Source organism: Gasterosteus aculeatus, chromosome 17 (genome assembly GCF_964276395.1).
Source record: "Gasterosteus aculeatus chromosome 17, fGasAcu3.hap1.1, whole genome shotgun sequence".
Lineage (NCBI taxonomy): Eukaryota > Metazoa > Chordata > Actinopteri > Perciformes > Gasterosteidae > Gasterosteus > Gasterosteus aculeatus.
Window position 1 is genome coordinate 7,470,540 of NC_135705.1, and position 12,916 is coordinate 7,483,455.

The following is a 12,916-nucleotide window of genomic DNA, read 5'->3' on the forward strand; positions in this document are numbered from 1 at the left end:
TTGACTGAGCACAGCGTCACTCACTTCTACACTGCTCAACATCCAACTTGATATTCACCCGCTTCTTGTTTAAATAGGTGTTAGAACTAGACTACCTACTTACCAGGGGGCCACATGAAGGAATGTTTATTTCTTATGTTTGTAGAGCTGGACAATATATCTATATAATCTCAATATTATAAGACTAGATTTTCGATACCATAATATGGCTTGGATGGTTTTGTCCCCAAGCTTTAACGGCTGCATTTTGGCTATGCAGTCATTAAGCCCATGGCCATTAGCTGATTATTTATTTATTTATTAAATCATAATTTGAAAGAATTGATAGTCGTGCCTACAATATCGTGGCAATACGTTGAAGATATTTACATCACAATACACACACACACACACACACAGACGTTTGGTGAAGACATAAATCTGCACTGAGACACTTTAAACTGTGAACAATTGGTCTTCTGAGCCCCAGCAGCTTATGTGCCGGACTGTGGCGGTTGTCTTTAGGCGATCTCCCCACTCCAGAGCTAAATGTAGCGACACACTTGGGTCCACAGCTGCAACTGGATGCAGCTGAACGGGCAGTAGCCCAACCTGCAAATCCACTATTGTGCATCAAACCCTCTGCCTCCTGGTCTCTCTACATTACAGAAAGCTGCCGTTTTGTGCTCCGTCTCCGTCCCAGGAGTGGTAGAGGATGTTTAGGCATCAGGGTAGATTTGGTTTGCGCTGGTGACCTCTCCGGGTAATCTCTGAGCTATCTCTGTCCGGCCTGGTCTGACAGCCTGTCAAAGTGTTCCAGTCAGAACAAGAGGTGAGCGTGCCAGGGATTACACAGCTCTATTTTGTCTTGGTGTATTGTTATATTTCAAAGTGCCGCTCAAAGAGACGTCGTCATGATCGGTCGGTACATCGTCTTTAACTTGAATGTCCGAATTGGATTGTGACTTAAATAGTGTCCATTGTCATCATTGTTTATTTATGAAGTTTTAACATCGGATTCCTAAGCCTTTATTTTTGGTTGGTATTACACCATAGTTTGAACTTGCTGTGGACTTCAGAGGTCGTTGCTTTGTCATACAAGTAGTTGATGTTGATGTAGTTTTTCAATTGGTAGCAGAGCCTTTTTTACACTACTTTTTCAAAAATGTCTACATTAACATGTTTACATTAGTTATTACATTAGTCACATTTTAAATTGAATTGGTTGGTCCCCCGATCGAGGATGCAGCTGATCCGTCTGCTTCTTTTTGCTCTCCCTCACATGCACTTACATGCCCCTCCGCGTAAACTCTGTTTGTTCAACACGCCCAAAGACGTGTGTGTTAGTGTGTGTGTCACTAGAAGCTGCAGGGAGAATTCTCTGTGCTGATGGATACCCAGTAGTGACAGCGGGGCAGAGCTCCGCTCAACGCTTTAGACACTCGGGCTTCGGAACTGCGCGATTGTCGCTTTGGAAGTTTTGTACCAAACAACGTCCGGTACCTTTTTCCCTAAACTGTTGAGTACCGTCTCTGAAATAACATGCAAAGTTGTGCTTCTTTTCCCCAGGCCCGTGTCTATTGCTGTCATTCTCTCTCCAACTTCTCATTGAACATCAATTTATTTCTGCGGTCACTGTGGCAAACTTAATACATGGAGAAATGTTCTTTTGTTGCGGTTGAGCAGTTTCTCAGGAAGGCAGCGGAACAAAGTCAGTTTGTTTGCAGGTGTTTTTTCTTGTATAAAACCCACAAGTCTTTTTTTGTCAACGGACTTTCTCTGATGGAACCTACTTTATATTTCCCTTCATTGCTTTGTTATATGGAAAAACTTTCTCTTCCTCATTTTTATCAAGGTGCCTTTATTAAAATACTACTATTTTTTTCTTTGTATATTCTCCTGTGGTTCCCGTTTAGTTTTGTCATTGCAAATACACTATATGCACTCAAGCTGAATCTACCTCCTGCGAAATGACCGTTTTCTTCTGCAGTTACTGCTGATGCCGTCAGGCCTTTGTGTTCAATTTGTGTACAAATGATTTGCTTTCAGAGTCCTAGTGTTTGTGTAGGAGCTCAGCCAGTACCACCAGACAAAAGGTCCGACCTCTCGGGCATGTCTAGGTCAGGGCTTTTTTACACCGACCACATTATAGACCTTCTGCCTTGTTTCTATATTTACAAAGCTAGAGGCCATTCAGGGTGACGGAATCAGTGGCTGAGAAATAAATAGGAACCATCTGTTTCAGGAGCATCACTCTAGACAGGAACATCAAACGGCATCAACTAGAAAGCGATGGGTCGTACACTCTAATAGATGTTGTTGGCTTTCATAGCTGTGAACGGTCAAGAACATCACAGTACCAGTTAAACCAGTATTGTACCAAATTATTCTCCATCGACTGTTAGCGTTGATGTTGTTGATTTATGTACAATTTGCAGTATTATAAGTTACATTAGCATCATCAAAGAGAGCAAATGCTGACCCACCTGTTATTTTGTTCGAATATAAAGCCTCTCAAATATGAACTGACCACTCATTCATATTTACAATGGATGACTTCATCATACTTTGGGATAATTGGAGATTCTTTATCAGTCAACCGAAATAGTGGTAAAACGGTTTGGTCAGTAGTTACCCGTGTCAAATAACGCAACAAACACACAGCTACATTCCTTCTCTCAAAATGACTCAACTACAGTCCAGTAGATTTTTCCTTTGTCTAAATGATACGTCCTCTTGAATGAGAGAACCGCTCCTCTACCAACGCGACTAAGACCTCTGACTTCTCGTTGCTTAAATTCTACGCCTGTCCATCATGGCAGGCCAGCTAGCCAGTGAGTGCTGTTGATATCAGGACTTGTTCATCTCAAGTTGCCAATGGTACATTCAAAGACACAGCTATGATGTGACCGTGCCAACTTGAAGGAGACTGAGGATATCTGTCTGTGTTGAGGCCACCCAGGTCTTTTTCTCCAGTATTTGAACTCAAAGCAGTCTGGGAACAGGAGGCCAAGAGGCACGAGGGCGAGCAGCCGCTTCATCCCACTGTGTGTGCAGTATAAAGCACTTCTGCCCGGCAACGCTCCACTGCATGAACCCTAGGTAGGACAAATACAGACACACAGGCAGGCAGGCCGGAGGAGGCTCTTCTGTTGAATAGGACAGATTATTGTGCTTCCTCCACTCTCTCTTCTCAGATTAGTGAGCGCGCTCCCGCGGACTGTGTAACTCATCCCGGTTTAGCTACAGCTTGTTCACAAGCCGTTGATGCTGAAATCCTTTCATGGCTTTGGCGCGGCACTTACTCCATTGTTTACTGAATCAGAAATGTCGTCTTTTTTTGGATTATTAACTGGGTGCCGTAACCCATTAAGTATACAACAACAATTTACAATCATGCTGTCACTATTTTCCTATATCGTTTACAACATATAATCTCAGAACAGCTAAAGACGGAAATCATTGTAATGGCTACGTTGCATAATAAAAGGGGTCCCCTGTCTGCTGGTCTTCATTGTCTCAGCTCCCGTTAGATCTGTCGATGGGGACATCTGAAACGACGACTCTTCTTGAGCCCAGCTGTCTGCCGGGGAATCAGTCATGTTCACTGGAGAATTAAGAATTGCAGCGCTTGCTGCACACAGATGTGTCCCGCACAGTGTTCTCGGGAACTCCCAGAAAAATAATAATGATATAGAATTGGCTCAACCCAATTTTCAACATTCGTTGTGACAATTATCTACACCATTTTTAATACCCCTTCTGTTTTTCATCTTTTATATCCGACAGATTTGAAAATACATTTATGCTCGGATTACCTCTTTACTATGATGTATTTTGCTGCTTCACTTAACTACAGCATTGTAACAGTGTTGGGTCCATACATTAGGTACGTATGGACGCAACCTCAGGATGCATTAAGCCGCTAGAGAAGCATTTCCACATCTCTGGATGTCCGTCAGTCTGTCTGAGCTCACATTCCTTTCCATTAACTCCGTTAAGCCCTTCCACCCACTCACTTACACTAACACACTCTTCTGTCTCACCACTCCCATCTCAGGGATATCCTTTACACTTTGTTACTCAAATCCTCACTATTATGCTCAATTAAACCCTCCGTAAGTGGAACTTTAACCTCCATTAGACAGATGACCAACAGTAACACATGATAAAACTCCTCTATCCCTCATCTTGGTGAACAGTGCGCTAACGCTCGCAGTGATGTCACTTAATACATTTTCCTCACCTTTAAAAGTGAATCCCCAGTGTATTTTGCAGGGGACCTCCTGCTCACAGAGCAGAAAGGCCGTGCTTTCCCAACTAGTTTGGTCGCTTTGTGCGTCAGTGCCCTGCGGCGACTCTGGATGCCAGTTCCTGTGCCGTCTCCAGCTCAACCGAGGTACATGAACCGCCCCTGAGACCAAATTAGTGAACGGCCGCATGAAACGATCTGGAACATCACATTTTGGGATCCTTTTCAAATGGCTAAAGGCGGTCTTTGTTTAGTTTTTTATCCGCTCACTGCAAGAATTGATTCATAGAGCCGTGGAGTATTTTTAGCGCTAACGCTGCCGTTGAGGTGAAGCATCGCTGCTCGTGTTGGTCGGCAAGTGTACCTTTTTGTGGTCAGAGTAGTTTCTAACGTTCTGTCAATGGCCGCGCAGTGATGGTCTTTGCCGCTCAGCTGCAGCACGTGGGCTGGGAGAAGTGATCGCCAACCCTTCTTCCCGATCAGGGCTCAAAGGATTAACTAAACCAATCATTGTAACTGTCGGTGTTTCTGCCGTGTTCCTTTCTTCCATTGTTAGTAAGAGATTTGGTTTTGTCAATACGGAAGATACGTCCCCGCAGCTTTTTCATACCACTTGGTAGTGAATAGGAATCTGCATATTGGTTCTTTTTTTTGTTGTTCATCTGTAAGTCACCTGCTTTCTCTCCACATCCTCCCCCACACATTTAATGAAGCGCCGGGCCCCATCAGTGCTCTGCAGTCACACACACACACACACACACACTGAGTGCGTGTGAGTGGTTTTAGCAGCTCAGAATATTTTGGGATAACCACTAAAACAGGCCCTTAATCAAGGCAAGGAGACATTGGGTTCAGCCACTCTACTGTGAAGACCGTGAACACAGTGTCACTAATTACAGCAGCATTATTTAAAGGTTAAAGTTCTTATCTCAAGTTCAGCGTCCTTTATGACTGATTCATCTTGTAACAATGGAAATCGGTTCATTCCAAATGTGCTTCCACAGACTGAATGAGCACAAAGCAGATAATAGTTCAGGCCAGTAATTGCTCAATACCAGCATTAAGAAAAGAATCCTAATTAAAGTGTGCGTGAAGAGACTGAATGAGATTATAAACTTGCAAGCACTTGTTCAGATTGCCTTTGACTCTGAGATCACCAGCCGCTGACGTGTCGGCCTCCGTGGCTGCTGAAACAAGCACGCAGGTAGTTTATGGGTCTCCAATGTCACGCGGATGAAGGACCTCCCCTTCAGCAACGCCATGAGTGCGCTTCATGGGTTTTGATAAGTGGGCCCATGTGGAACAAGGTTGCAGGTCTAACAAAAGAGATACAAAATGTTTCCCCAATCGTCTCTTGACTTGACAGCACGCGGTGAAGTGGATTTGAAATGCCTGTCGGGCAGGCTCACAGCAACACCTGCTAACAATGTGATTTCTTTAAGACAAACGTGCACACTATTGTGCAGTGATGAGTGTCGGCCGTCTTTTATCTTTTTTTTTTTTTTGTTATCAAAAGACAATTAAAGCGAATAAAATGCATGCTGTTAATCTGCCAGATGTGCCTTATGTGAATTATTAAATTACAGTAAGTGTGACAGGCGTCTAGTGGAATGAGACTATTTGTTGCACTTTATAGCTCCTGGTAATTACATTTGGTGTCAGGCCTTTTTCAGTCTAAGATATTTGACAGTAAAGACACAAACTGTTGCAAATAGGGTTTGCAACAGTTTGCTTAACAAAATGCCCGATGGATCCATTATTCAAAAATGTTTGTTCTATTGATTTAATTTAGGTGATTGATCACTGGACTGTCAGATGATGCACACTTGTATTGATCGCTGTACATTGCTTTGCCCAAAAGTCAATAAATGTGTAGACTTTCGGAAGGCAGATAAATCAAGGTTCTACAAAGGATTTGTATGATTTAGTACTGATAACCAATATGGTTTAGTACTGTAGCAGGGTCTTAATGTCTTGACAATATAAGGGTGACTGTTGTATTTACATTTTTTTAAATTTCACCCCCTTGCCTGAATGTTGCATGGAATGCCCATATTGCGGAAGTGTTCCGTGATCTAGCCGGGGGCCTGATTTCTCTCTGCTGACGCGGTATCTGTGCAGCCTGAGCTCCTTTAGCTGGCCCCGCCCCCTTCTGAGGACCTTGCATGTCACCAACCGCGGCCGCCCCGGAACAGAGCGGAGTGGATGGCGGCGTCACGTTTCCCCATCAGTGGCAGTGTGTGCACGGGCCGTACCCTGCGGACGCCACGACACGCCGCACTGCCCTCGGGCTCAACTGCTTTGTCGACAAATGAGTAGAGAGCGAATGGCCCCAAATGTGTTCCCCGAGCGCGTCCATCCAGCCCATATGCTGCCCTCGGCTGTCACTGCAGAGATTGCTTTGCACGTTCGTGCTGAATCAGGGGCTTCCTTTTTAAATATCTCGCCCCCTCGTAGGAAGGAGCACTCGTGAGGCCCTCTTGAGCATGGCTTCTCTGCTCTCTTCGTACAGTGTGATATTTACATCATATTTGAGTTGAATTAGACCTCTTCTCCTCATAGGGTCCCATTTAAGTCTAAGCTCAAAGGTCATTGCTCCAAGAATAGATCTGTCAGTTAGCACCTGCGCGTTTGCTATTTTCCCGTGATGGGCGTTGCTTCCTTGACTGCTCTACAATACATGTTCGCTCCTGATGGCATCTCTTTTAATTATCTCCTGGCACACTAGCTGGTCCACTCTGAAAGGCATCACTATTATGTTACTGGGATTGTGTGTAATGCATAATCTAGTCTCCCTCCAATTGACATCCATTGTTGCATTTCCTCCAATTACTGTGGTGTTTACTTTCAACCTGCAACAGTTATCATTTAGTTTCCGTTCACTTCGTCAAAGAACGATCTCATTGTTTGAGTATCTAATAACCATTATTAGCAGAATTGTATGGGAATCTATTGCACCGTATTCTGCTGCTACACTAATTCTTTGCCAAGTTGAAAAATTTTCAAGATTTGGAATGAAAAGGAACTAAGAAGGAAGAACAAAGCGTGCCAGTTCAGTCTTAGACAGCCCTGCCTTTAACATTTATTAACAAAGATAAAGTTACATAATGAATTTTTCATGGGCAGTTGAACACACCCACGTGAGAGCCCCTTTTTCCGGAGACAGCGACTATTGCAAGGTCCTGACCAGCGAGTATCCCTCTTCCCCCTTTTTGCTCTGATAGAATAGACTATATTGGATGTTCAGACATCCAAAGAGGAGAAATTTTTAAATAACAAATGCGCTACATTTTCTATAAACACAGCAAATTCCAATGCCCTGCTCTCTCACGCTGCTGTAACTCTCTGCATATTCCTCCACATAGCTTCTCTTCACATCCCTCCCACCACATCTCTCTCTCTCTTTCTCTCTCTCTCCCTCCTCCCATCTCTTGCATGTGTGCACCGTGCAGCTTTACACAGAGCACGAGGCATACAGATGTAAGTTTAAGCCAGGCAACAGCCAGAGCTGGCAAGGTTGCCCTTTTGCTAACATGGAGTAGTATTCAGTAGAATATCCAGCAGCCAACTCAGCTGTCAAGGCAAACCCAGAAGGTGAGATGAAAACCTCCTGGAACTGCACGTTTGTGTTTTATTCTCTCCATCCCTTTGTGTGGATCAAGAGGTTTTATCTCTACCTCTGAGCTCTGCTTTAAAAGGAAATTGCAAGACTAAATCTGCCCGTCAGGTTCTGATGAGCCTCTGATTAAAAGATAAAGACGAGGGACGGCACCTGGACCAATCAAAGAAGAACTTGCAGAGGGAAATTTATGCGAGCTTTGATTTTGTTTGTTTGGACTTTTTTTTTTTTTTTTTAAGATTCAAAGCTTTGTACTGCCTGCGTTAGTTGTATGTACCTGAGGTCGGCAGGGATTGCATATTTGATTCTCACGCCAGCTGAGACGGAGATGCTGTTTTGTAGTGCTTGGATTTGGACGTCTTTTTGAGAGGATTTTGCTTTCACCTGATCAGCAGTCCTTCACTGTTAGAAATCCATTCTGATCTGCCTTCCAAACCCTTTTTTTTTTTTCTTCTTCTACTGAACATTGTTGAGCTCAGTCACTTCGGCGACTGGGCAGTGATTTCCAACGGAGGCACTCTGCGTGCGTGCGTGCGTGCGTGTGTGTGTGTGTGTGTGTCTGTGTGTGGCCGGAATCGGACCAGTCAGCTCCCACAGACTGATCCGTCTTCAACCTTCCGGGAGTTTGTCTCAACTGACTTGAGAGTTTAAATATATCGTCTTCTACTGTGCCGGCCGCCCAGCAGCCGCGATGCAGGTGTCATTAGTGTGCACGGACCACCGCGGGGGGGTGAGCCGCACCACGGAGGACCGGCTAAACCGACAGAACGCCAACAGCCCCAACACCGGCACCCGCAGCAAGTTCAGGGCAGTGGCGATGGTGGCTCGAAGTCTCGGACAACTCTCTGTGCAGAGTGTGCCGACCTCCAGCGAGCAGAGCATGAGGACTGGCATGAAGTATAGGTAGGGCACGTCCGAATGGGTTAACAGGCACTTTTTAATTTGCCCGTAAAACTGTGAGAAATGTTCAATTCAACTTAACCCGCAGGATCGTAGCTCCTAATGCTAAAGTGATATTTGAATCGTGAAATGCGTCGTGGCCGAGGCTACAATTAATACTGTCCGTTTTACCCGACGTGTTATTGTACACCCGTTTTTCTTCCTTACTCCTTCCTGTCAGAACTGCCAAACCCAAACTGTTGAGTATTGATGATCGTTGTAATGACAGTAACAAATGAAATGCCCCGTGCGTCCGAGATCTGAGATGGAACAATTTGCAATTTATATTCTTATGCAATGTTTGTTCTTCAGCAATACAACTTGTTGGCTCATCATTTAAATTAAGCTTCTGGCCCCTGATTGGTTTTGGGAAGGAGAGAAAAACAAGCACTGCAGACAAAGTACAGTAGACTGCATTTGTTAAGCTTTAAATGGAAAATTAGTCGGGTGCAAGAATACTACTAAACTTTTTGTTCACCTTCTGCTGATACCCCCATAGTTTTTGATTTATAGTATTGGTTTATAGATTATCATCACTGCAGATCCCTTTGGTTGACTTTGTTTTTAATTATTGACCCTAAAGCTTTCAAGCATTCACTTGACTTGTTAGTATCGAACTAACACGTTTCTGTCATAATAAAGAGTGTCACTGTTGGGCCGTTTAAACAAGCACTGCTTTTGCCCGCAACATAAATTGACATTATGCTGCATTGAATAGAATATTTAGCGGACCCCTTCAATCATTGGATTACTGCTCTGTTGTGGTATTGACACTTCTGTAGCATCACTCTGACAAAAGGGTTAATATTTTATTAACAATTGAGCCTCGTATTGTGTAGAAACCCAGAGAGACGTACATAGCCTATATATTTTCAACATTTAGGCATTACAAAAAAACATTCATGACAAAACAAAAATGTCTTCTCTTTGTGTGGTGAATTACACAATCTGTCTGCAGCATTGGTGAGTTCCCATCACCTTTCAGTGGTGAGGTACAGTACGTTGTGATCCATTTTATGCAAAGTACCAGAGTTCTTTTGCTATAGGCACAATTCATTTAGCAAATCTTACCCTGCGTAACATTAAGCTTGCCTTAATTTAGGGTGTGACGGGTGCGAAGGCCGTGGACAGGGAGAGACACACAGAACACATCCCATGAACGGGAGAGACTGCAGCAGATGAGTCACAAATAAGGAAAAAGACCTGAACTTTGAGTGTAAATAATGAACCTCAGTGCATAAATTAGTATCACTATAAAGCTGGTTTAGCACAATCTCAATTCAACAGCTGAATCTATTTAGAGCATGTTTCCATTCATTCTATTCAAGCAACCGTATAGAAAAGCTTGGTAACAATGTAACTTGCATATTTCTTGCCTTGATTAATGATTTAATGGTATTTTTGCTAAAAGGGGCAGCTAGTTGAGAAAATTAATATCACTGAACACACTTCGTTTGTTGATATTAAAAATGAAGTGAAGATGGGTTTTTATCAAAGATGTCAATATAGAAGCCAATGAAGAGCCTCCTTCAGCAGCTTTTCAATCGTTTTCCTGTTTTTAACCATTTCATTGCATAAACATTCTACAGGAGCATTTTTCTTGTTTATATGTATGGTCCTGCAAGTGGTAGATGACTTGTTTTCTGATATTTTATTAGCACTTACGATAGCACTTATAGTACTTGTAGTTTGGCTTTCTTGAACAAATTGTCTTGATTCTTGTTGTTTAGGGTCTGTACCCTCTCGGTTGAATCCACTTATTGTAAGTCACATTCGATAAAACCGTCGGCCACATGTGAATTGAACTATTATGCGTATTGGATTCATATTAATAGTCTTTCAAATGACAACCTCAGATGACAAAACATAAAAATGGATGGTGTGCCTTTCATAGCAGAATCAGCTTTGCGAGGGGTTAAAAATGACTATGAAATTAAGATCAGGCGTTGATTTGAGGGCGCACAGTACTCGGCCCCAGAAGTGTCGTCCAATGTGACATAACCGTCCTTTCCATCTTATTTGCTAGCGGCGTCGTCGCCATGTTTGCTCGCTGTCATTATTGAGTCTAATGATATTGAATGGGTAAAATCATTTTCATCTTGCAGGGCCAGCGGCTGTTTGTGTTCTTCGCTTCCCCAGTGAAGTCTAAAGTACATAACTGGCTCTGTGTTTGTGAACCAGACTTGCATCAGATGTAGGCCTGAATGCAGAGTGAGGCTCAGCGGCGCACGCACCAGGCTACGACATTGTGTTTCATGGTTTTAAAGGAAGAAGAGAGCGAAAGAAAGAAAAGGGAGAGTGCTAAGGCTAATGCTTGTGCAGGCACTGTGCCCAAGAGGAAGTGCAGTAGCATGGAGTGATCTGTGCTCATGTCACTTTGTATCTTTCAAACATGCCTCTCCGAGGTTAAGCTTTCAAGGCCTCTAACAAGGCTAACGTTTATCCTTTTCATCCTTTTGAGCGCCGGGATTTTTTCCCCCACCTTTTTCATTGACAGTTGAGGAGTTTAACAGGTTCATAACTTTCCCCCAGAAGAATACAGTAAAAGCTTATCCACTCAGCAAAACTTTCCACCATTATCCACACTGCAGAATAGAGGTGTGGAATTTGGATCAGCCTCATTTCCATAGTCCTGGAATCAACTGAGTCAGTCTTCACCCATGGGTGAGGAAGCGTGTTCGGTTGGAAGTGACCTACCGATCAAAGTCGATCAAACCATCAAAAGGAAGATCTTTTCAAGGTGCAGGGAGGGATTGCGGCAGCTGCAATAGACGGCCTCACCACAGCCTGAGCAACTCTGCAACGTGTCACCTGGTCTGACTGATTTGACCGGTGCAAATCATCAATGCACCTTCTCCAAGGAATGATTAAAAGGGTTCCTTTCAGGACGGAGTTAATGATGCACACAAAATGGCTCATGATTATGTAAAGTAGTCTTGCTCAGGGAATGGAGGAATATCTGTGCGATTGTGAAGGTAGTGAGTCAGTCTCGTAAAGCCCCTGCTTTTCACTTTCCGGTTATCAGCGCTTCTCCCAAATAACCTGACCCAGGAAACGATTCTTGAGGGAATGAGTAAACTCACAAAGGGGCGCTTTTAAATGCCTTTTCTGCCATAATAAACTGCTGAAAAGTTTGATGACATCACTTTATGGTTCAACTGCCATTTTTGTGCTTTTCAATTCAGCCTTCTCTGGATGACATTTGTGCTTTAGATGGATTTTTTATTTATTTTGTTAACGCCCGGTTTTGTTATTTGTCACATTTGCTCTGCTGTATAGCACTCAGCATTATGTACTGCTGTTGCCATATAAATCAGAGCTGACTCGCCTCCTCTCCCGGTGTAAATCCTTTGCTCTGAGAAAGTCGCCTCAGTCCAGACAGTCTGCAGGATTCCGTGCATCTCTTGAGGTCCACTTTTGGTTGTAAAGTTGATAGTGAATCACAGCCACTGTAAATAGTCACTGGTAGTGTTGTGTAAGCGAATGGCATTTATATCCCACCACTGTGCTGTGTCAGGCTGTGATGTATCATAATCACAGAGATAAGAGCTTAAAAATGCTGTTTTTAGTGCACCTGCAAGTATCTTGATATAACAGAATTGAATTTTTGTCTTTTTTTTCATTTTAAAGATATAACTGAGGATTGTTTTCTTTTTTTTCTTCAGTATTTTGTGACACAAATGCAAAAGCATGCATCGCCCAGTTTCTTTTTGTGTGACAAACGCTGTGGGTGTGAGATTTAGGCCGTCACGAGTGTGGGTGCATGCTGGGACGGTTTCCTGCATTCCAAGGGCTCTCCATCAGGGAACCGGCTTTCCACAGCCTGCATTCCCTCTTGAAATGTGAATCATGACTACGTCGTGATGGTTGAGCAGAAAACCCACATGCAGGGCCCCGCTCCGACGGTCGTATGAAGACTCCTCCACCGCACAGATTTCAGGCCCACAGCAGCAACTTGGGCACCATCGTTAGTGTGCTCAGAACATACACCATCTGTTTGCTCCGGGCGTGTGGGGGATAACGGTGCCAAACGGTGGGATGGTTCAATTGATGTAGGCTTGTGTTTAACTGTGTGCATTGTCTCTGTTGGTACGTGAGAAAGTGAGTGAGATGGGGAGTGGTTGTTG

General features: G+C 43.7%; 1 protein-coding gene across 7 annotated transcripts in view; it reads left to right on the forward strand.

Annotated features, from left to right (window-relative positions):
• The window catches only part of kcnab2a (potassium voltage-gated channel subfamily A regulatory beta subunit 2a), a 61,684-nt gene that overhangs the window by 28,240 nt on the left and 20,528 nt on the right, over window positions 1–12,916 (forward strand). The window contains exon 1 of one of the 7 annotated variants that reach the window (XM_040204283.2): window positions 7,657–8,753. The exons of the other annotated variants lie outside the window; for them this stretch is intronic. Coding sequence (XP_040060217.1) covers window positions 8,542–8,753 — 212 coding nt within the window. The 5' untranslated portion in view covers window positions 7,657–8,541. Of the gene's footprint in view, window positions 1–7,656; window positions 8,754–12,916 lie in introns of those variants that run through there. 7 annotated transcript variants of the gene reach the window in all.